Here is a 25617-nt window from a genome sequence, read left to right on the forward strand (position 1 = left end):
TCTTGTGCAGACGCGTTGTTGTCATAGCGCCATATGTTTCCCCTACATCTGACATGTTCGGAGATGGAGAGGACTTACCCAAGGTTAATTGTGTGATGTAAACAATGATGCGAGAACCGGGCTTCAGCTCAAACTCCACCAGGTTCTGGTTCAAGGCGCTGACAAGGACCTCTGAAATCTAAACACAGACACACACACAGACAGACACACACACACACAGACACACACACACACACAGTCATTTGCGTATCTATAGCTATGCTAAAACAAACACACATGCTAAACACAAAAAAGCACATTACATTACATCGTGTCCAGAGGTGAACAGTTTTAAGGTGGCCCATAGTACAAGTTGTGTATGGCCCTGTTAGAGCTACTGCAGTTCATCTAGAGCAGCATTAGTGAGCAAGTAGCAGATTTGGGGCAGCCATGGCCTACTTATTAGCACTTCGGACTTGTAACCGCCGGTTCAAACCCTGACCAGTAGGCACGGCCCTTGAGCAAGGCACCTAACCCCTCTCTGCTCCCCGAGCGCCGTTGTTGTAGCAGGCAGCTCACTGCGCCGGGATTAGTGTATGCTTCACCTCACTGTGCGTTCACAGTGTGCTGAGTGTGTTTCACTAATTCACGGATTGGGATAAATGCCAAGACCAAATTTCCCTCACGGGATCAAAAGAGTATACAGTTCTAGTCAAGTGTTTGTAGCTTAACTGGGAGACGAGTCTAACAAGATAGATAGATAGATAGATAGATACTTTATTGATCCCCAAGGGGAAATTCAATACAAACATCATAGGTTCAACACCCCCAGAGTTCAACTGGCAACAATACAAATGTGTAGGTCGGTTTGGATAAATGTGTGCCAAATCAATGGATGTGAATTGTCAATTATTACAATGGACATTCAAACAAAAATGGATCTGGCCGATCTTGTGACCTCTGACCTGCTCTAGCTCTTCCTCGTTCTCTTTCCGGCCCTTGGACTGGTTCTTGCTGGGCAGGAGGAACAGCTCGGCAGCAGTTGGAATTCCAGGAAACACTGCGACCAGGAGCTGTTTTTCCGGAACATCAGCAATCTGTAAAAGCAACAACGGCTCTACATCAGGCAATTTGATGTGGGGCACGCCTAGATTTACTGCTATTATGCGGACAACTCAGAGAAACGTGTTTTGCATTTCCAATGGGTAGTTATAGCGAGCCGACACATTTGCAGATATGTTAGGATCCACTCAGGCAGCTTAATTGGTACTTGAACATGACACTGAGGCATGACATGAATTTATTTGACAGCAGCAGGATGTATAGGTTGGATGGACAAGAAAGAGAGAGAGAGCAAGAGAGTGAGTGTGAGAAAGAGAGAGAGAGAGAGAGAGAGAGAGAGAGAGCGAGCTAGAAAGAAACACTGCTTAAATACCCTGGGATAGATTCAGATCCATTAGAGCTTGACATAGTGTCAGATGTTGGTTCAAACACTGTCTAACGTCAGCTCCTATGTGTAGCCCTGTCGAGTGAGGCGCCGTGAACACTCTACCTGCCCCGGCACCTTTAAAAAATATCATGTAATGGGCGCTCGGGCAACAGGCAATGAAAAGAGGAGGAAAACCCTATTAGACCAAAACCTCACAGGCTTCATCCAGTTCTTCAACTCAGCGCACACACACAACAACATACCTGGGGGCAAGTAATGGACGTCCTCTAACAGCTGAACGTGTGGAAAAAAAAAAAAATGAAATGATATTTTCCCTTTCCTTCTCCCTTTGAAACTACTTTTGAAAGGTTATTTCCTTCCCCCCTCCCGTTAATGGGAAAATTAAACCAACCGGAGAGAAAACACTGTGGCCTAGATATGGTGTACTAATGGCTTTTTGGGGTCCACTTGACTAAGACTTTTTCAAAATGGCGTTCAGTCTTTGGTCTGGTGGTGGAAGCAGTTGCGATCGGCTCCTTTCATGAACGTGCCACAGAGTAACATCGATTCTGGCTGAAATGAGTGCTTGAGTAGCAAAGTGGGGAATAAATAGAGAGAATAAGAGGCCTGGATATAAGAGAGAGAAATAGAGAGATGAATGGAGAAAGAAGAGAGAGATGGAGAGAGAGAGAGAGAGAGAGAATAAAAGACCTGGATATAAGAGCCAGAAAAAAAAGAGAGAGAGAGAGAGAGAGAGAGAGAGAGAGATAGAGAGAGAGAGAGATAGAATAAAAGACCTGGATATAAGAGCCAGAAAGAAAGAGAGAGAGAGAGAGAGAGAGAGAGAGAGAGAGAGAGAGAGAGAGAGAGAGAGGATGCAGTGGGCCTTGCGGAAATCAATACACTTAGATGGTACATGTTTGTCCTCAGCGCAGTAAAGACCAAATAGCCTACTGCCTGAATGCTTCGCGGGCATCGTCCATTTATTCCCCCTTTTTCCCTTCACCCTCCTTCTCCCTCATTCAGGCTTCATGTACAAGCCCAGCTGAGGCCAGCCAGCCCCGCTGTGATCACATTTGCAGCACGACGTTAGCATCCATTTTAGACGACGGTCATCTTTATTTCTTTATTCATACAGCCTTTAACGTGACCTCTGCTCTTTCTGTGATTGCCTCTGGACAAACACCATTTCATCCAGACTTCTTGTTGATGTTGTTGTTGTTGTTGGTATATTCTTGTTTTGCGCAGGTTCCAAGGGAATTCAAGTCTATCACTCACTGAATGCCTGGGAGAAAGGGTCGCTCCAGAAAGAAAGAAAGGATTCGTGCTGGAGCTGTTAAGATGCTATTTCACAATGGCTGGGCTTCCCATACTTTTTATTACACCTTGAAGTGACCAGGGCCTAAAAAAAAAAACCCACACAAAACAACATCCCTAAGTGACCTGAAAGGATGCCTCTACTTTCATTAAAAAAAAAGAAAAAAAAAACAAAGCAGTGACGTTCCCCCTCCGGCTTTAGCATGGAGATGGAGGACAGCTCAAGAGTGGGGCCACCAGAGAAATCATTGGGCGAGTGATATGACGTTACCCTGGAGGAGGAAATGCAGTGAGAATCCACCTGTGAGAGCTTCCCGAGCTCCTGAGCATTGGGAACAGAGGAGTTAGCTTTGAAGCTAACCCCACTATTAGGAGGAGCTTTTCCCCCCCGACGCCATGCCTCACCCCACACTGTCCGCGTGGGCAACTATCAAAGGAGCGCGGTGGTGTGAAAGAGTGAGTGAGAGACAGACAGAGAAGGGGAGGGAGGGAGAGACAGACAGAGAAGGGGAGAGGGAGAGACAGACAGAGAAGGGGAGAGGGAGAGACAGACAGAGAAGGGGAGAGGGAGAGACAGACAGAGAAGGGGAGGGAGGGAGAGACAGACAGAGAAGGGGAGGGAGGGAGAGAGAGACAGAGAAGGGGAGAGGGAGAGAGAGAGATAGAGGTGGATATACACACACTGCTTTGAGAATAAGGCGGATGTGTTTGAAGTATTAATATCTAGATTACTGTTTTTATTTTTTATGTTCAATAGTTACTAGTTTAATAGTTATTACTCTGTTGTTCCTAACTGTCATACCACTCTGTAACTATCACTTTGTTAGATTACTCTGTTATATCACTCTGTTATTCCTAACTATTCCTAACTATCTATCACTCTGTTTTGTCACTATGTTGTTCATAACTATTCTGTTATATCACTCTGTAATTCCTAACTATCACTCTATTAGATTACTCTGTTATATCACTCTTGCTATCCCTAACTATTACTCTACATCACTCTTATATATCCAAACTAGCTTTGGTACTGTATCCGAAACAGTGATGCTGAGATTTTGTCTGTACTTTCTCAGACAGAGCTCAACCTGTATTGGATTGTATTTATTTATTTATTTATGTATTTAGTATCTATCTATTTCTTGCGATGAGGACTTGAGAAGAAAGGAGAGATTGGGAGGGTGTGGCGGGTGGAAAGCACAGTGATTGCTGACAAAGCCATCTTCCTCTTGAGATGTGAGAGCTGAAGCAAGGCTCTGACTCTGGTATTTAAAGCCAGTGCAATTTGCTGAAAGAAAGAAAGGCTTTTCAGGCTGTTGCAACAGCTCACTGTCACCTAGATCATACACATGAAGAGAGAGAGAGAGAGAGAGAGAGAGAGAGAGAGAGAGAGAGAGAGAGAGAGAGAGAGAGAGATAGTCTGTGTGTGTGTGTGTGTGGGCAGGGGTGGATTGTGGTGTGTGTGAGGGTCATCTTTTCAGCACTGTAAGTAATTAACTCCTTGAGAAGGACCTGTAGGAGACAGCCTTCACATTCTCCACTCCTTGGTAAGGGCCATTCAATTTAACTGTGTGTGTGTGTGTGTGTGTGTGTGTGTGTGTGTGTGTGTGTGTGTCTGTCTATACTATCTATGGCAGAAAGCCTTGACCTGAGCTCTGACAAGCATCGGACCAGCCCGGCCATTAAATCTGAGGTGTAGACGACAAGTTACGTGTTCCTATAGGGGGCATGCAGTATCAGACTGGAGGAGTGAATCAAAATAGACCGATAGAAAGAAAGAAAGAAAGAAAGAAAGAAAGAAAGAAAGAAAAACAGAAAGGGCCCTATCTTCCTATCTTGGCAATCAGAAACGGATGGTGTGAGAAGTAAAGTTTATAGACATGGCATAAAGGCATGGCCAGTCCATATTCACTAATTTAATGATGTGATTTTGTTGAATCAAACGTCGGGCACTTGGCGCAAAAAGGCGATTCTTATGTAATCAGTCAAAGGTGTGCTTTTGAACATCCTTTAAACCAATGAGAATGACCTTCCCTTTAACAGCAAGCAGCGCTACTTCAAACAGCCCATCAGTATTTTGATAGTCAGTGGCGCATTTGAAGGAATCTGCTTGTACGCGAGATTTCGCCTATTATTTGAGCTCATAGGCAAAGTGAAACTAACTTCACTGTGGTCAATGACAAAACAGTTGTAAACAGTTTTGTCATTGACAAATTACTTTCACTATTGACTGACAAGGGGTTACCATCGAAAACATAGCCTGAAAAAAGAAACACTTACCCCAATAATGTTCAAATGACTGACTAAAAATCCAGGGGAGTTGCTGCTTACTTGTGACAGTGCGTCTTCAGCTTTTTATGCGCCTTTCGCTATAGACCAGGTTTTTCTTGGTCAGTGGTGTAATGATTTTAACAGGGTGTAAGATAGTGATTTTAGATCATGCGCTGGACCACACCTTATGTTGCTAATTGCCACACCCCTGGGCGTAAGGTTTAATAAATGTGGAGCGCATGGCGAAAAAAAATCACTCACTTTACTGAGTGTAAGATAAGAATCAGCCTTGTGTCATGCTTTGCCCCACCTTGTGTCAGGTGCACTATAGGGCCCAAAAGAAAGAAAGGAAGGCAGAAAACGGAGAGAAAGAATGAAAGACAAAAAAGTACAAAAATAAAATAGAATGCTATGCATGCCGTGGTCTCAAAATAACCCATTAGTAATCACTGTCCTGTCGTGGTGGAGACAAGAACACTCCACCTATGATAATGAATCACCAGGCAACCAATCCCCACCTTCCCCTGGCTTTGAAATCCAAAAATAGAGAGATAGAAATGACAGAGAGAGAGAGGGGGGGAGAGAGAGGGGAGAGAGAGAGAGAGAGAGAGAGAGAAGAATAAAAAGGGTGCAGATGAGAGGGTGGTGGAAATGAGAGAAAGTGGAATGTGGAAGGCAGCAGGGAGACATTTGCAGACGGAAAGAGGGAGAGAGAGAGCGAGCGAGCAAGAGAGAGAGAGAGAGCGGAAGACATCTCGGAAAAAAGAGAGAGAGAGAGAGAGAGAGAGAGATGAACGGGGGAGGAGAAATCCACACTCACTTGCAGTAGAGCCTTCTTAATTACCCTGCCAACGTCCTGTCTCCACTCCGGGATGTCAGGGTTGACCTCGTCCAGATTAGGGGAGAAAGATAAAAGTAACGATTTGAAGAATTCTGTAAAAAAAGAGAGCAGGATATGAAGGCGAGAGAGAGTTAAAGAGAGTGCAAGAGAAGAGGAGGAGATAGAGAGAGAGAGAGAGAGAGAGAGAGAAAGAACAGGAATGTGAACAAGCTTTTAATATGCCTTGTTGTATAAGAGGCATATACTGCACCATCCTCCCTCCGCTACTCATTTCTTCTATCTGAGCCCGGGCTGTGCTGCCGCTGTGCTGCTGGAGATACAGTATCATTACAGGGCCCGAGCAGACAGGGTTATCAGATATCGCAAACGGCACAACCCGCAGACTTATTAGCTAAACGTTCCGTGGCCCGCTAACACATTGCCGCTTCCTACTGTGGCTGGAGCTGTAAAATTATTGCGACGGGAAACCGGGCCTTCTGCCGATGCTATCCCACCCCCCAACACACACACACCCTTCACCCCCCTCCACTCCCCCAAAATCATTTAATTTCCCTCAGCGGGGAGGAACAAACAGAAACCATGGAGGCGAAGCTATAAGGTGAAAAATAAATGTTATCGCAGAGCCGAGACATTAATTAACGCCGGGCCGACGCCACTGGGCCGCGTGCGTGACAAAAACAAAACGTGAAAAAACAAAACAAAACAAAAACAAACAAACAAACGACGGAAAATGGAGTTCTCTGCCGCAGCTGCTCACCTTGCACGGCAATGGTCTTGGTGTCCTGCAGGATGGAGTTGGCCGAGGACACCTGCACGGTGACCGTGTGCATGCCCTCGCTGGTGAAGGTGTGGGAGATGCTGCCATCCAGCGTCACAATGGGCTGCCGTGCGGAGGAACGCAAAACAATCATATAAATATGAAAAGGAAAACAAACCTTTGAAAGTTGCAATTGGAATGGCACCCTAGTGAGAGCCCTTTTATCTACCTGCTTTTATTTGTTTAACAGTTTTACTCAAAGGGTAAAAACAGAGCAGAGACAAAATACACATTTTCTTCAGTCTGACTGGTGCCTGGGTGTCACACTCATTACCGACTGTACTGTCAGCATCTCGCTCTGCCAGTTGAGCTACAATCTCATATGTGCATAAGTCAGTGTGATGATGTGCTTTGGTAGGTTTTATTGTTGTGGTGGTGGGCCACGGAAAGAGTAACTGAAACAAACAACAAAAAAGATGGCGGCATTAAAGCCCGCTTGTTTGGATCATAGATATTAGAAAGCTAGATACCGCATTGTCTGTCGAGTTCCATTAGGTGGCATCTAGTGCTGGGCGGTATGACCAAAAATGTATATCACGGTATTTTTCAAAATTCTTACGGTTTCACGGTATATGACGGTATTTTTTTTCCCCATGCATAATCAGATGTTCACAGCATTTTCTACATGTTGAGAGAGGAATTGCTGCAGTACATTGACTAAGAATGGTCCATTTTACTGTCATGATGTAGATTAACTCCACACTAGTGGTAATGCAGTTTTGCATGGCCCCAGAAAATGATGCTGTTTACAAAGAGCCACTCATGATTCTAATGAAGAATCTAATCAGAATGCAAAGACAATTGCTGTCAAAATACAGAATTTTTACTGTGCAAATTTCACAGACATCTTGTATAAAATCAATACAAAAAGTAGTGCAACTTGCAATAATTATACTTTTTTGAAAATTATACAATTTAAAATAAAACTTCTCTGCTAATATGCTTACTTTGTCAAATAGGCCAATCAGAAACATGCCTTATTGTTATTGTGTGGTTTACAGTGGTCGGCTAACGTGAACTTGTTGTGGATGTCTTGTTAGCCTGCCATGAGCTTCGGTTCATTTCGCTAGGCAAAACATTAACAAAAAAGTTTGTTTTGGTGCACTGATGAGTCAGGATCATTTCTAACTAGCCAGGTAGTATTGGTCAGTGCATGTCTATAACACATGCTTTACTTGCTACCTGGATAATTTCAGCGAATATTCTTAAGGTGAGATTAATGATAAGAACATTAAACTTCACTGTGTTCAGTGGGTTGCTAACTAACGACATCACCTACTAGCCAGCTAGTTACAGCTGTTGAACAATCTCAATAGAATTTTCGTGACGGTAAATCCCTTTCAATGCAGTATCCCTTAACGTGTTTCCTTAACTAAAGAAACAATTTAAGGTATTCTGTGCAACACCCTTAAATAAACCCCTTACCTAAGGAGAAATTAAGCCTTAAGGGTCATACTTCAGGGGAAAAACTTATGGTGTTTTGTGTTTACTCTCACTATGCCTCGCAGTGGCACCATGCGTCCTTGTGAAAAAAGTCCCATCTGAAACACTGTCAGCGCAGCGTTCCAAACGTTGTGTAATGAAATACACCGGTATGGCGGTATATTAAAAATTCATATCATAACGAAAATATACACCGGTATACGGTGTGAACGGGTATACCGCCCAGCACTAGTGGCATCGTAAACGCAGCCGCCATATTGCTGGGTGCAGCACCTTTACTGTCTATGGGCAACACTTGCAGGCAATCACAGACACCTGTCTGATTTCCAGTCAGAGTCACATGCTCCTCCATTGGCCTCCAGTGATTGCTGCCCCCACCAATATGGCGTCGATATTTACGTACGTTCTGGAGCCCAATGCGGTATCTAGCTTTCTAATATCTATGGGTAGGATTAGCTATATTTCCCCCTCTGCTGGAGAAGTTGCCTGGCTCTGTTACCTGCTGGCTGAAGCAACTCGAGCTAGGTTGAACCCGATTGTTTTAGAGTTTTTTCGTACCGACAATACTCGGTGACCTCGAGAAAGAGATCTATGTGAAAACTTGTCAGATTTCTCCTATGAGGTGCTTCTCCTTGCTCACCTCGGAGCTATTACCGAGCCACCAGAAGTAGGTGAGTGTCCGGGATTGGCTGGGCCCAACGACGGCGGTCAGGTTCACCTCCTTGTTCCGGATGACCACGAACGGAGCCAGCAGCTGGACATGCTCCACAGCACCTGCAGATAGGAGAACGAGGCAAAATGGCTTTGTCCGGACTGCTTTGGGAGAACAATGGTGAATGGCACCGGCTCACTATCCTGCTGCACACACAAAGGTAACTAGGCAACTGATTTAACAGACACTTTTTTTTTTTATCCAAAGCAAAACAGACGAGAAACCCCAGTGGTTTGGGAATCAAACGTCGGCCAATAATGTGTCACGCAGCAACACAAATCCCTTTCGAATCTCTCTTGAGTCTTGAGGTATGCCACTGATGAGCACAGCCAGGCATAGAGATCAGGGAGGAAAAACTGATGGGAGGACTAGCGTTTCATATGTGTGTGTGTGTGTGTGGGTGTGGGTGTGTGTGTGTGTGTGTGTGTGTGTGTGTGTGTGTGTGTGTGTGTGTGTGTGTGTGTGTGTGTGTGTGTGTGTGTGTGTGTGTGTGTGTGTGTGCGTTTGTGTGTGCTAGTGCATAAGACAGGGAAAAAATCACATAATCTATGGGAGAGGGCTGTACTGTGTGTGTGCTATGCAGAAGCCCTCTCTGCCGGGAGCTGGGTTGCCAGACGGGTGAGGAGAGAGTTTGAGTGCGGAGCAGACGAGGGCCCGTTGATGCTCATCCACTTTAGCTAGAACTAATCCCCAGTTCAGCTCACAGATATTGAGGGGAGGGCGTTTTGTGGAGTGTGTGTGTGTGTGTGTGTGTGTGTTCTCTGTGTGTGCATCATGTGTATGTATCTGAATGTGTGAGTGAGTGAATGTGAGTAATTGAGTATGTACAAAATTAGTGTTTGGTGTGTGTGTGTGTGTGTGTGTGTGTGTGTGTGTGTGTGTCTCCCTCTTGTGTGAGTGCCTAAAATGTTTTTTTTTTTCTTGGCAAGGGTACTCTTTATATTTGTGCCTGGCGGACCACTTAAATGAATCACCCGCACTCTGTTACTTAGCTCTCCGCTTTTCTCTGAGGAAAAAACAAAATCCTGCCAATCAAAAACTGCATTGATTGTGATTTTTTTTAGCACAGGGCAGCACAACAACTAAATTGGACAAAGTGCTTGGCTCTATCTACAGAGGAAGACACAATGAAGTTTCCTGACGCATGACTGAAACAAGTCGGCTTCTTTGTTGTTTCGTACAATTTTGTCAATCACACATTCACACCTCACATACCGAGTGAACATAAAAAGAGGGCAAACTGTGTTTGGTGGGAAACTAATGATTAAGGTTACTTCCTCGATTCTTAAATGGAGTGACTTAAACATTTCTGATGGAAAATTCCATTTGAACTGAAGTTGGAGGGAGACAGTGGGAAAGTTTTCAAGTGACCGGCAGTTTAAAGTCGACAAGCACAAGGGGAAGTCGAAGAAGAAGACATTTATTTCTCATTGCAAGGGGGCCTTGGTGCCTAAAGATCCTAAGCCAATTTGATGCAACTCATCTTGACAAGAAAAAAAAAGATGGTAACACTTTATTTTAATGTGTCACTATTACAGTGTACCTACCTAATTAGGTACAGTGGTACAACCTGTGTAACAACATGTACTATCAGGTACTGTCATTGTACTTGCATTATGTATCTGTGGGTACCTACATATAGTTGTTACATTGTAATACTGAGTGCTTTTACAAAACTTTGCCAATTTGCCTAAATTTTCATCAGAGGCAAAGAGCTGACCTGAGACCTGCTGGATGGGGTAAATCTGGCCATGATAGATTTGATATACAAACCATTCTTAGCTCTTAGGCCTCATTATGTTCAGTGTACATGTAACAGCTGTGCTGCTACAACCTTGTTACTCTTTGATACAGTGGAATAAACCTATTAAGTGCACCAGTTAATTACTTACATGTACATATGACATGTATGTTATGTCTTCGACGTCTTGGAACAGGTCTACTAATTCACATGTACTGTGTGGTGTAACAGCAGACACGTCAACACATCAATTACAGGATGCATGACATCATTGACAGGATGTATATAATATGTACATGTAACTACTTAACTGGTACACTTTATTTTAATGGGTTTATTCCACTGTATCAAAAGAGTAATAAATGTGTACCAACACAGTTGATACATGTACTACAGTATGTAGGGTAATGGCAGACATGTTCCAAGACACCAATGACACAACATACATGTAATATGTAATTGTAAGTACTTAACTGGTACACTTCATTTTAATGGGTTTATGCCACTGTATCAAAGAGCAATAAGTGTGTACCAACACAGCTGATATATGCACTATGTAGTGAATTAGTAGACCTGTTCCAAGACATCGAAGACACAACATATGTCACATGTAAGTAATTAACTGGTACACTTAATAGGTTTATTCCACTGTATCAAAGAGTAACAAGAATGGTTTGTATATATAATCCATCATGGGCAGATTTACCCCATCCAGCAGGTCTCAGGTCAGCTCTTTGCCTCTGATGAACATTTAGGCAAATTGGCAAAGTTTTGTAAAAGCACTCAGTATTACAACGTAACAACTATATGTAGGTACCCACAAATACATAATGCAAGTACAATGATAGTACCTGATAGTACATGTTGTTACACAGGTTGTACCACTGTACCTAATTAGGTAGGTACACTGTAATAGCGACACATTAAAATAAAGTGTTACCAAAAAGATTATACGAGTCTGAGAGAGATTTGTCTGACAGGGTAAATTAAGGATGTCCGGGTGTGTAAAAGTTTGAAAGTAGAATCTCATGTTTTGAAAAAAAAATCAGCTTAGAAAAAACTACGTCTGTGTACTTCTGAAGTCCACCTAGGATGTCTTTGGGTTATTTCTCCCTCCCATTTTGTTTTGCTAAAATGGCACTGGATTAATTTGTGTGACGGACATAGGCAATGACATCCCATCCACACAGAGCTTCCAGGAAAAAATCTATAAACAACAGATGGTTGGAATCATTCTGGTGTGGTTGCGCATCATTCTGCTTGCATGCCAAAAAACACTAAAATTGACATTTTTGGCGAGAGACTGCATCCTCTTTATTATTTTTTATCCACCTGTAATCAATTTGGTGGGCGAATTAAGAAGGGACGATCGAAAAAGAGACACATCTCTAGATGGAGGGACACAGTTTGAGACGAGAAATATATCTGTACTGTAGCTACATATACAGGAAAGGAATTGGAGACAGAAGAGAGAGAGGAGAGAGAGAGAGAAAGAGAGGGAGATAGTTAAAACATGAGAGGTGAAGACAGAGAGAAAGGAGAGAGAGAATGAGAGCCAACAATATGAACATACGTAAAGTTAAAGAATGGAGAGACCTGGGGAAGACAGTGAGACACGTGAAGATAGAGGAGAGGGTGATAGAGAGAGGTGGAGGATGAAAAGAGGGATGGATGGGAAGAAAGAAACTGGAGAAATGTAGAAAAGAGGATGAGGAGACGAAAACAGCCCAAAGACTAAAACAGGATTACTGTGGAGGCAGAGCTGGAGAATCAGGATGACAAGTTGTCAACCGAGAATTTACACGGTCTATCTGGCATGTCCACAAAGGTAAAGGTTTTTTGTGGTTTTTTGGACAAATTATTACAGAATCAAATAATTTATTGAAGAATAATCATATTTCCAATCACTTGGACTGCACTTGGGCCTTGTTAAAGCAACCCCAAAGAGTTTTTTGTACCTTAAAATAATGTTTCCAAAATTGTTTCAGTGGTTCATCAACTCGTAACAGGGTGTACGGCACTTCTGCATTCGCTTTGCGGCCCTCTATCGGCTATAACCGCACTATGTAAGTTTGCCAGATCGGGTAGCGGACCTGTAGTTCGATGGAATGCAAATTTGACTTGCATGATGTCGCAATACATCATACTTTCATAAAATCATGCAACATATTCTACCTTGTCTGTGGACATCGTTATTTGCAAAGCCGGAGCTGGATAAACAAATAGCGTGCGTGCGACAAAGGAAAAGTTCTTTGGTGTTGCTTTAAGTCCCAGCTGACGACATGGTAACTGGCTCCACGGTGGTGTTGTGCGTAGTGGTGGGTACATACACGTAACGTGCAGGTAGAGAGAGGTGCTATCGGCACCCATCTCGTTCTCCGCCAGCGCGGTGACGCGGAAGATTCCGGCACTGCGGTACATGTGCTTGATGCCCTCCTCAGCCCAGGTGAGGTTGGAGTAGGACACGGCCGTGCCGTCGCCGAAGTCCAGCTGGATGTGTGTCCGCATCGAGTCTCCCTGGCGACAAGAACACAGTGGGCCCTGATTTAAATGGTGGCCGAAATACAAAGTCAAAAGTATAATGGAAGCTAATTTAATAACGCAGCAAAATGTATTTGCTAATTTACCTTAAGTGTATGCACTTTGTTCATCGAGAGACTTTACTATTCTGGCATCTTGTAATTTAGAGCACAACATATTTTTGTATGAATGACTTTGTAATTCTGATTAGATTATGAAACTTGAAGGCAAGAAGGTCATAATCAAAAAAACACAACACAAATCTCTAACACCCAAGATGATATCCGTTGTAGTAGCAATCGAGTATCTTGGATCACTGAAACATGCAGTTTACATCCAACAGTCCTGAATTCTGTTCAACAATGCCTCCCTACATTTAAAGAGCAGACCTCCTGGCTTTTATAGTCCACTGCAGTGTCTGGTACATTTGCGCATGTATCCAGTACAGTCATTTCTTAATGCCTGCGCTTAGTGGGGTGCACCAGCAAGTTAAATGACCAAATATCATTAGGCAGATCGGAGAACATATCTGAAGCTGCAAAGTATGTCCAATTGTTTATCATTTTTATTCAAAAATGGAAATCATTGTAAGTTAATGCCTATTTGTAAGAAAAAGGAAAAAATGTGTGTTTTGCCTGTTGATTTCCAATGAGGCACTACTAGAAAATGCCATGAAATTACAATGGCAAAAATCTAATATCTGTAAAAGAAACACTTCTACCAACCTACCAATTCAAACAGTTTACCGTATATTTATCAGAAAGATGTATGAGGTCATGAAGCAGACATTGCATTTCTGCTTCCAAATATACAGTTTTTAAAAGAAACGTACTGCATATGGTCCTTATATCCGCACTGCTCAGACCAAGATTTGACTCCTCATTATTGCAAGCTGTACTCACAAGTAAGTTATCCACCCCATCACTTCTCAGTAATTCTGAATGCTAATTTGGCTTAGCGGACATCATTTACAGTGTGTTAACACTAGCTAAGCAAATCTGAGCTAACGCTAGCAGGGTTCCCTCTCAGCAGCAACCATTGAGCATTAGCATGACCAGCATGCCACCGTTGCCTCAGATTCCCTTTCCCAGAAGCAGGCCTGATGTGCCGGATGTGTTCAATAATGTATGCAGTCGCTAGGGAGCGTCAACAAACAGAGTGGGATGCAGGTGTTGCAGAGTCCACGGGCCATTGAAGTTAGCATGCTCAAACACACACACACACACACACTGTCACAAGTGTTACAACTACTCACACAGAGGTACTTCCTGTGAGTGTCATGGATGCCCATGGATTCACACATGAACACACACACACACACACTAATTACCGTAAAAACATAGTTAAAACACACACACACACACCTCAGAGGGAGTTCACACGTGGTGCAGGGTTATGAACACACGACCCCCATTAATGTATGCATGGGCCCGTCCGTCCCCATCTCTGCCCGAGTCTCCTCCACACCTCCCCACCCCCTCCCCCTGCTCTCGCTGGGCACAGCTGCTGCTGTCAGGCCCGTGATGCCACTCCAGCTGCTTCCACCACCACCCTCCACCTCCACCTCCACCCACCGCAGCTCCAGAATCCAGGCTTATTCCCCGTGCTCTGGGGTCAGGCTTAATCCCACTCTCCCCGTAGCAGAACACTCAGGGGGTCTGTCTGTGCCAGTGCATTAGCAGGGAAAGGGGCCGCAACGGGAATAATAACTGGGAAATATCTGTGTTTTATGTTTACCCACTACCACACACACACAAACAAATAAATCCATATACACACACACACACACACACACATTCATTCATTCTTTTTCCCCATCCTCTTTACCTTCCTTAAACATTCACAAACATTGACACACACATACACACTCACACACATTCACAGACACAAACACCAAAACACAGAAATACATACATACTCAAACAGTCAAAGACACAGACACACACACACACAGTCTTTCATCCAGCAGCAAGCTGCTCGTGGGGCTTTGGTCCCGTCCCTGTGCGGCTCTGAGCAGCTGCTGTTTGCTGCTGCAGGTGGCTTCTGGGAGATTTCATGGCACTTTACCTGGAAAATTAGGACTCAAGCGACTCCACAACGACCAGACAGAGAAATCGTGTGTGTGTGTGTGTGTGTGTGTGTGTGTGTGTGTGTGAGAGAGAGAGAAAGTATGTGTGAGAGAGAATGAGAGTAAGAAAGACAAAGAGAGAGAGAAAGAGAAAAGAGAGGGAAAGAGAGAGAGGGAAAGTGTTTAGGTCGTTGTGCAAGTCTGTTCCTCTACCTAAGTGTGTAAGAGACGGTTTTCTTTAAGTGTGTAAGTGTGTAATATTATAAGGGTGTAAGTGTGTAACTGTGTAAGTGTGTAAGGGCCCTATTTCGCGATATAAAACGTATGGTCACTGGCAAATAGCTTAGGGGTTTGTCCAGTCCACATTGGGGGTGGTTTTGTTATCAAATGTTATCAAACGTCGGACACCTGGCACTAAAAGGCAGTTCTTATGTTTCTTAATCAGTCAGGGGTGTGTTTTGGGTGTAACATCCTAAACCAATGAAAATTACATCTGTCATTGCCTTTAAAGGTTGTATCAGCGATAGCGGGGATACGTCACTTCTGTTTATGTTCAAACAAAACAGAGAGCTAGCTCGCTACTCCCTCCCCCTCTCTCCCAGGCAATTAAAACTCTCCTAAACACGCATCTCATCGTTTGTTGGTTGAAAGACTTTATTTTGCCTTTGAGTGGTTGGCAACACTTGTTGGTAGCAATTGTTTTTGTGTACAGATCTCGGAGCCTAGGCTGCCTACAGAGACGCGTTTTTTTGACGGCCTGGGGCAGGCAGCTAGCGGATCGTTAGGAAAGATTAGATGAATATGATAATTTGTGTTTGGGCCTTTTTTGGGCCTGAAATCGCTGATACAACCTTTAACAGTAAGCAGCGCAACTTTAAACAGTGCATTTGTATTTTGATAGTCAGCGGTGCATTTGAAGGAATCTGCTTGTACGCGGCACCATATGGAACATGTATTCCACTAAACCGTGCTTTATTAAAACCTAGCATAGGTAGCCTACACACATCTGCACTCGTCTATTATTTGAACTCATTGGCAAAGTGAAACTAACTTCACCGTAAGGAATGTGTGTGTGACAGTGTATGGATCCGTTTATGCAGTGGAAGACTGCATGAAGCTATCACTGCATAAAGACTGCACAATGCTATAACTAAGTCCATGAGCACGGATGTCATCTAGTGCTTGTATCTCATCCCCTTTCCTCTCTTCTCTTTCTGTCTCTCCCTTTATCTCTCTACTTCTCTCTCTCTCTCACTCTCTTTGTTTACGTTTTCCTCTCCACATGTCTTCGCTCACTGAGCTACCGGGGGACCTCTGATTTCCTGGACCAGGCTCTGCCCCCCACGCTGGTTAAATGTCACCACTTTTGTGTGGCGTTACCTCCGACCCGCTATGCTCCGTACCTCTGCTTTGGACACAAAAACACCCAGCTGCGTTTTTCTTTCTTTTTTCTTCTTATTTTTTTCCTTCCGCGACAGCGCATCTTTTCAGGCTCGCCAGACAACAATGAGGAAGACTCTGGCACCGAAAACCCCCCAACCCCCCCTCGTTGGAGTGTGTCCTGATCGTCAGATTGGGAACTCTGAAGGGCTAACAGCAGGGGGGCCGCATTTCAAGTTATAGAGGCCACCCTGACAAGCGAGTGAACACACTGCCTGCTTGCAGGACTGAAGGGGAGTCTTTTCCACAGGGTGTCGGCGTCACAGCTGGACTGTGGGCTTTCCCGGTGTTTTGGGGGTGTAGCGAGATTGACAGCAGAACCGGCAACAACGCCACTGTAATTGCTGTTTTAACTCTGCTAGCATGCTGTGGGTAATTAGCCTGCAAACATGAGTTGGCTGGTTGTAAAACTTGCAACAAATCTGTTAAAATGGGAAGATTATGGATGCTTTTGCTTTGATCGATTGGCCATCACCTCAACATGCCTCCTTGCCCTACATGATCAGCGTATTACCCTGACAAAAACTGGGTTCAGCATGTCGATTTTTTTCTAGAGTTTTTCTTTTTCTACTTTATGGCTTAATTTCAAATAGGACAGTGATGAGTGACGCAGCCGCCATGTCGGGCTCTAACCCAGATCCCTGTGGAGACTTGGACCCCAGATGTGGGATGGACACTGCAGACACCTCAGCTCCCCCTGCGTGCTGATTTTGGAATGGAAGTCCTTCTCTTCAAATCTCTTGGCTTGATTCCGGGATCTGATATTCTCACAGAGACGAGCAGGATGACTTGCACAAGCACAATGTCAAGTAAGAGAATAAGTAAGAGAAAATCTCTTAGGATTGCAATGAGAAACTCAGTTCAAAAAAGAAGTTTGACTTTCAACTTTTTTGTTTATCTTCTAGCACAGAGTCAACTGGGAGGATTATTGTTTGTTTGCTTGTTTGTTTGTGTGTTTGCTGGTTGGTTTCACTGGCTGACTTCCTTCTCAGTATGTGTGCATTTGCGATTTCTCTTATACTAACACTAACATTGCCATGTCAAATGTCTTTGCACATACATACACACGCACGCATAAACACACGCACGCACACGCACACACACACACACACACACACATACACACACACACACACAAACACACACACACACACACACACACACAAAACACACACACACACACACACACACACACACACACACACACACACACAAACACACACACACACACACACACACATACACATACACATATATAAGTGCTGGTTGGTCAAAAGCCAGTCCCTGTGAATGGAATAATAGCACAGCATCAGATGAATGGATAAAAACAATCAACACACAAGAGATTCTATCAGCTGGGCTTTGCCAGCCTCTCTCTCCTCTCCTTTTCGTCTCATGAAAATACAGGATATTTAAAAAGACGCCGAGGAGGAAGAGAAATGGAGATTACAGATAAGTTTGTCTTTCTCATGATTCCCCTGGATATTTTCAAGGCAAAGTGTCAGAGTCGGCAGCATCTCCCGTTGTTATTAAAAACCTTTGAAAATGTTGTTTATTCCCCCCCCCATCTTCTTCTAGTTCTCCATATAAATACAAATGTGGGGTGTTGTGGTGGGTGGGGTGTGTGTGTGTGTGTGTGTGGGGGTTGTACCTATGACAGATTAAACATTTACAGCCATTTGCTCTGCCCGCGAAACACCCTCGTCCCTGAGCCTCATGAATATAAATGAGAGAGGAAAATTCCACCACAGGATCCCCAGCTGCAGCGGTCCCGCTCCCAACACACGGTGTGTGTGTGTGTGTGTGTGTGTGTGTGTGTGTGTGTGTGTGTGTGTGTGTGCTGCCTCCCGCCACGCCCCGGGACACTCAATCCATCCCCTCTCATCCTTCATTTTTTTCTATCTTCCCCTTTTCTTTTCCGATCAATCGTCCCTCTGTCTCCCTACCTATCCCTATCCCCCTCTCTCTCTCTCCATCTGCTTCAATAAGAGATTCCACACTTTCTAATGAAAGGGAACGGGACTCATTTCCTTCAGCCGTCTTGCGGTAATGTGAGATCCGAATCAGGCCGGGACCCCTGGCGAGAGAGAGAGAGAAGGAGAGAGGGAGAGAAGGAGAGAGGGAGAGACAGAGAGAGAGAGAGACTGAAAGAGAGAGAAAGAGAGATGGATGGATGAGAGAGGAGAGGAGACAGAGAGATCCTAAATGTGTGAATGTGTGTTGTGTGTGTGTGTGTGTGTGTGTGTGAGAGAGAGAGAGAGTGTGTGTGTGTGTGTGAGAGAGTGTGTGTGTGTGTGAGCGTATGTGACAGGGAGAGAAGAGGTTTAGAAGAAAAGGAGGCAGGTAGGGCTGCAGTGAGAGACAGTGAGAATGAGACTCAGCGACAGGGAAAGGAGTGAGAGCAAGTGATGGAGGGAGACAATGCTGGAAGAGAGAGGGATAGAGAGAGAAGGTGTGAGAAAGAGAGAGAGATGGAGACACAGGGATGGTGTGGGGGTAGAGAGAGAGAGAGAGATGTTATTTTGATGATGTCTTTGTTTCAATATTGTATGGGCTCAGATCCAATGTCATCATGTTGTTTTGATGTTTTCTGTAGTCTTATACTACATGTACATGTGCTTAGACAATACTGTTTCTATTGGAATGGTCATGCCAACACATATTACCGAGCTGAATTAAGAGTGACATAGTCATGGGCACAGTCTTGCCATGTGTTTATCTTGTGCTGTGATAATGACTGAGGTGAAAGAGATGGAAAAGAGAGGGAGATAGAGAGAAAGAGAGAGAGAAAGGATGTGACAGACTGAAGGGGGGGGGCAGAAAAACAGTGTGAGAACAAGAAAGAATGGACAATAGGAGAGGGAGAGCAAGAGATAGAGAGAGAGAGAAAGAGAGAGTTAAAGAGAGAAAGAGAGAGAGAGAGGTCCAGAATGTTCTACCTGCAGTGCCCCTCTCCTAAGGCTGCCCTGCTGCTGCTACACCAGCCAGCAGCAACAGCTGACACATCGCAGCAGCAAGCACAAACACAGACACACACACACACACACACACACACACACACACACACACACACACACACACACACACACACACACACACACACAGCCCTGCTCTTCTGGCTAATTTACTCCTGGTAACTACTGTGCCATCTGGGAACCGACTTGGCCACAGTGTCCATCTGCACTCCAACCTCTTTCCTTACACCTCTCTACTTTTCTCCCTCTCTCTCTGTACTTCTCTTTCACCCATATGCATGCCCACATTATATCTCCCTTCTATTCGTATCTTCCCTTCATTCCAATACTCGCCTTCATAATGCCTTTCCTTTCATCCCTTTCTCCATTCCCTCACTCTACACTCTCTCTCTCCCTCCCTCTCTCTTTCCCTCCATCTCAACCTATTGTTTCTCATTATAAATATCTGGGCACCATTATTGAGAATACATTATGCCTTGAACCCAACACTGACACTGTTTGTAACGACGCTCAGCAGCAGCTTTTCTTGTTAAGGAAAATGAAGTCATTGACTCAATTCAATTGACTCAGTCAATGACTTTGTTTTATCAGTGGCTCCTAGGATCTGTCATCATGTTTTGCATTGTGGTTTGCATTTATTTATTTATTTAAATTATATTATTTATTTTTTATTCTATTATTCACTTATCATGCACCACATAACAACACCTGACATGACCTGCAGTTTTGTTTGTGTTGTGTGAATATGTCTGTATTTGTTGTTGTTGTTGTTGTTGTTGTTGATGTTGTTGTTGTTGTTGATGTTGTTGTTGTTGTTGATGGTATACTTTATGTTTTCTGCGTATCTTATGTGTCTGGATGCCTGCTGCAGACCATAATTTCCTTCGGGATAATAATATATTTTGAATGTTGAATATTTTGAAGTTGAAGTTGAAGTCTACCCGACAGCAGAGCTGAACCTCTCTGCACTATGTAGATGAGGACTGGGGTGACGACGCACTCCCAACCCCCGAGCCCCTCACCTTTCATCCCTCTGACTTAACCAGGTCGGGGATGGTGTGTACAGTATTAGCTCTGGCTCTTCTCACACTCATCTCAGGTCTCGGTTCATATCACCCAGCTCAGAATATTGGGGGGGGGGGTTGGTAGGAGGGTCCAAGACTTCACCATTATGGGAAGATGTCCATCCCCTTAGGGGGTGGGATAGGACTTTTAGAGGGAGAGCCAACCCACACACACAACTGAAAAACTCTCCGTTCGGCAGGGGAGAAAAGACAAACATATGAAACATGTACCGTAAACCACTGCTTTCTCGTTCATTCATAACATACTGTAGTCCCTGATTTCCACATACAGTACACCCTTCCAAAGCAGCCATCCCCAATTACAGCCATCTGCAGAGACAGACTAAACGAGGATGAGATGCATAATTCATCTTTGTGTTGACATCCCTCCTGTTTCCCATCATGCAGCGGCACGGGTGTGCACTACGAGGTAACCAAATCTGTAAATTCAGACGCGAGTGAGATTTTTCTGACTGATAGAGACAAATGTGAGCCATTAGGTCTCTATATGCATGTTGCGTGTACGCAGCCGAAGAACAACACAGCCTGCAGTCAGCAAATAAATAGTTTCATTGCAGTGATGTCCGTTAGTATTTCATCTCACCTGCATCAAACAGAAAAGTTATTGTTTGGTAGCTACTAGCTTTTAAAGTAACCCAATGTAGGATTCTCCTTGTCGTTAACTGTCCACGTACTGAATACCTATTTAGCACAAAAATGATACAAAAGGCCCAGGCTCCTACCTGTGGCAACAACTTTACTTTTTGCTTTATTGCAATACCAGGCGTTCGGGTATGCATTGGTGTGCCCATTCTTTAAGTCTGTGTAGCATCAAAATGAGTTTGAAGCCATTATCGAAGACCATTGTTTACCTTTAAAACCTTGAATATAATAAACCTTGCATTTGGATGCCAAGACATAAAACATAAATTCATTCATTTTAATATATATTGAAATATATTCATGGTAAATAATAAAAAAAAAACTGGCATTGAAAACAAGTAACAAGTTACTTCAGTTTGGGTAATTAGCATATGCAAACTGGCCGGCCGAGCTGTTTTCTGTGTCCATATGTAAAATGGCCGCCTGTCAGACCGAATGGTCTGTTGCCACCATCTGGACAATAGAGCTGCACTTTCAGAGGATGTCTTACTTACCATGAGAACCATATGTCTCTCAAGGGACTAATCATGTGCATACAAACTCAGTCAGTCATGGAAACACACACACACACACACACACACAGACAGACAGACAGACAGACAGACACACACACACACATACATACGCTACAGATGTAAATTCTATCACCTCATATATATATACTGTATGTATGTGTTCAACTGACAAAATGATCTGCTTCTGTATGTGTAGTGCAGTGTTTCCGCTAGATTTTTTAACAGTGGTGACAACCCCAAAGAAAAAAATAGGTTAGTATAAAAAACTGGTCGGGTGTCACTCTCTGGATGTTTTTTTAATTCTAGTTGCTAATCACACCATTTAGCCTAATGTGACTTGAGAGGGACAGGATTCAGGAACTAAGACAGGCCCATCTTCTGTCTGACTCACGTCAGGTTAACCCATTAAACCACATTGTCACTTGAGCGGCTTGAACATACCGGTAGTTCACATTGACAATGGAGAAACGCTTACAGCTTACTTTGTTTATGACAGAAATAGAGTTTTGTGCCAACACGTTGTAAAAACACAACCCACAATACTGCCTTTATTTAGTGCAAATCTCCTTTACTTTATAGTCCGCGATTCACATTAGGCATACTAGGCCATCACCGCGAGTGCATACAAAATGTTTTGCATTTTACCTTTTACTTAGCAGTAGTCGTTGCTTTTTACCAGCAATTGAGTGTGCATCTAATTTGTCTCAAGAGGAGACATTGTCTCCAGTTTCATTTTGCTTTTGAAGCGAATTTAGGCCTAAGACTACGATATGGGAAATACTTTATAATGATCAACTTCAGAAATGAATGGGTTTTCTTTGGCCTGTGCTACACCTTTCCACCAAGTTGGGCGAAAATTTTAGTTTTTGCGATGTTGACAAACATGACAAACATGCTCTTGCACATGCCACTAACATCTATAAAAAACAATATATTTATGGAATAAAACTAGACAGGTACCTCGTATTAGCATTGCTGTTTATTCTTAAACTGCAATTTTCAGCAACCTGCGGAGGGCATTTAGCCTAGGCTACTATGCTTCCGGACAATATTTTGCGTCTCCCCTAATTCTGAAGCAGTGGCACCGCTAAATGAAGAGGAAACACTGAGAAGAAAGTTAATGCTTTAAATAGGCTACATCAATACAATATATAATATGTGAACTGAAACTAGACGGGCCATAATAACCACTGACTAGTTTAGGCTACTTATTGTTAAATTGCAATGTGAGTGGCAGCCAGCAGGGGAGGATCGTCATGAGGTTTATTTAAAAAGCAAATGTGCGTCTGCCCTGATGCTGATACCGTGGCGGTATTAATTAAACCGTGGGGGGCCGCCATGCTGAAATAAACGATGAGGAAACACTGATGTGTATTCAGATAGGAGGGTGGGCATGGGTTATAGCAGAAGTTAAATCAAGCAAATGTAGTATTCTCCAACTTGTGTTTATGGATGTGTGTGTGTGTGTGTGTGTGTGTGTGTGTGTGTGTGTGTCACACTAGCTCCCACAGGGTCCCAAACATACACAAACATGTGTGTGTGTGTGTGTGTGTGTGTGTGTGTGTGTGTGTGTGTGTGTGTGTGTGTGTGTGGCGGAAAAAGATAATGAGAGATAAACAGACAGAGAGAGCAAGAAAAAGAGTTAAGAGAGAGAGAGAGAATGCAAGAGAGAGAGAGAGAGAGAGAGAGAGAGAGAGAGAGAGAGTGCAAGAGAGAGAGAGAGAGAGAGAGAGTGCAAGAGAGAGAGTGCAGAGAGAGAGAGAGAGAGAGTGTGCAAGAGAGAGAGTGCAGAGAGAGAGAGAGAGAGAGAGAGAGAGAGGCACTGACCTCTTCGAGCTGCACCAGGAAGGTGACGTTGGAGGCGAGTGGAGCGGTCAGCTTCTCCTCCTCTCCAGTGCTGAGCTGCAGGCCGCGGGGCGGCCGGTTGGGACACTGCTGCCGCCGGGCCGTGTACATCTCCTTCACCCCCCGGGTGCAGTTATTCGCCGCCACCTTGCGGTATCTGACACACACACACACACACACACACACACACACACACACACACACACACACACACACACACACACACATACATACACACACACACACTCACACACATACACACAGAGGTATGTTAATCCAGCAAGCACAACGTTCACAATGGTTATGGCAAACAAACTGTAAAAATAGCAGCACAACACAATGCAGGAATGGTGGGGAAGTCTCCATTTGCCCTTATATAGTCATGCCTGCACATCTGCCAGCTGGCTTTGGCTTGCGCAAACTGCCTTTCTTAAGGGCACATTGCAGGCAGCTAAAGAATTTAAGTGGACAAAAAGTGAAGTGGGTGAAGAAAACAGGAGTGTAAACTTCTAATTCAATGTTTTTTTGTGCTTTTACAAATAGATACACACACACACACACACACACACACACACACACAGTTTGATTACACACCCACAGTTTGATTTCATTACAGCCACTGTGAGCTGGCCCCTTGGATCCCCGTGCTTTCTGGAATGGCCCACAGTAATCGGTGAAGCTGGCACAAACTGGAACGCTGAGCCAAAGGTACTTCTCAGCCTCATGCTGACGGCCCTTTTCCCCAAACTCAGCACACTTGTCTTCCCCATATAGATCTTTTGTCTGCACAAGTGATGGCAGGGGGGCTAGCATACACACTGTCTTCAAATCCATGCGTGTGTGTGTGTGTGTGTGTGTGTGTGTGTGTGTGTGTGTGTGTGTCTGTGTGAGTGTGTGTGTGTCTGTGGGAGTGTGTGTGTGTGTGTTTGTGTGTGTGTGTGTGTGTGTGTGTGTGTGTGTGTGTGTGTGTGTGTGTGTGTGTGTGTGTCTGTGTGTGTGTGTGTGTGAGAGAGAGACATACTGTCACCAAGATAATAAAGTGTGAGTGTGAATGTGTGTGTAAACGCGGGTGGCATGCTCTGTGATATTCCCATCAACCCCTTCCCTACAGTGTGTCTATCGCTGACACAGGGGAAAAGACATGCTATGACATGCATTGGGACTGGGATGTGGCTGGGTGCACAGACATACAGTGTTCATGTGCAGAAAACTGGGAGCCATTGTGGATCCTGCTGCAGTCAGTTCCCTATGTTTCCCTCCAGGCTGTGCGGGACGTACTGGAGATATTCCTTCATTACCGCAGAGGATGACTTACCCACTGCTAATTACACTGATAAGAGCAGTGCATGTGTGTGCATGTGTGTGTGAGTGTGTGTGTGTGTGTTTGTGCATGTATGTGTGCGTGTGCGTATGCGTGTGTGTGTGTGTGTGTGTGTGTGTGTGTGTTTGTGTGTGCATGAATGTGTGCGTGTGCGTATGTAAATGTGTGTGTGTGTGTGTGTGTGTGTGTGTGTGTGTGTGTGTGTGTGTGTGTGTGTGACAATAATAGAGACTAGATTAAGGTCCACTACAGCTCATCTGCAGTGCATGGTGCTGGACTGGCAAAGTGGTCTTACCCCGTGCTGTTGAGGTAGTTCTGTCCGTGACTGCAGCTCCTGGACACCGTGGCAGGGTTGTACCAGAACGACGGCGAGCAGTTACCGTCCCCACGCCGCTCGTACCCGTAATCACTGTTGGAATGGACAGGTGGGTGGGGGTGGGGTGTCCATTAAAACAAATTACAATCAGCACCAAGAGATGTGCATCATGTTATAATAACGCCACTTGAGTGTGTGATGGCAGTGTGACAAGTTCTGAACTAAAGGGTCTTCAAATAACTGTACTCACACTTTTAATATCACTGACCACGAGTCAATATATCACTGACATGAGAATAATTATAGCTGATATCAGCATATCAATAAAATGTCATTACTC

General features: G+C 44.2%; 1 protein-coding gene across 2 annotated transcripts in view; it reads right to left on the reverse strand.

The window, feature by feature from the left end:
* The window catches only part of sorcs3 (sortilin related VPS10 domain containing receptor 3), a 201916-nt gene that overhangs the window by 4849 nt on the left and 171450 nt on the right, over nt 1–25617 (reverse strand). For both annotated transcript variants that reach the window (XM_048248497.1, XM_048248496.1), the window contains exons 17-24: nt 25257–25370; nt 23623–23797; nt 12881–13067; nt 8738–8871; nt 6595–6718; nt 5817–5929; nt 945–1076; nt 79–178 (exon numbers count right to left, since the gene is read on the reverse strand). In XM_048248497.1, the coding sequence (XP_048104454.1) occupies nt 79–178; nt 945–1076; nt 5817–5929; nt 6595–6718; nt 8738–8871; nt 12881–13067; nt 23623–23797; nt 25257–25370 (1079 nt within the window). The remainder of the gene's footprint in view (nt 1–78; nt 179–944; nt 1077–5816; nt 5930–6594; nt 6719–8737; nt 8872–12880; nt 13068–23622; nt 23798–25256; nt 25371–25617) is intronic.

This window comes from Alosa alosa, chromosome 7, assembly GCF_017589495.1.
Source record: "Alosa alosa isolate M-15738 ecotype Scorff River chromosome 7, AALO_Geno_1.1, whole genome shotgun sequence".
Taxonomy (NCBI): domain Eukaryota; kingdom Metazoa; phylum Chordata; class Actinopteri; order Clupeiformes; family Clupeidae; genus Alosa; species Alosa alosa.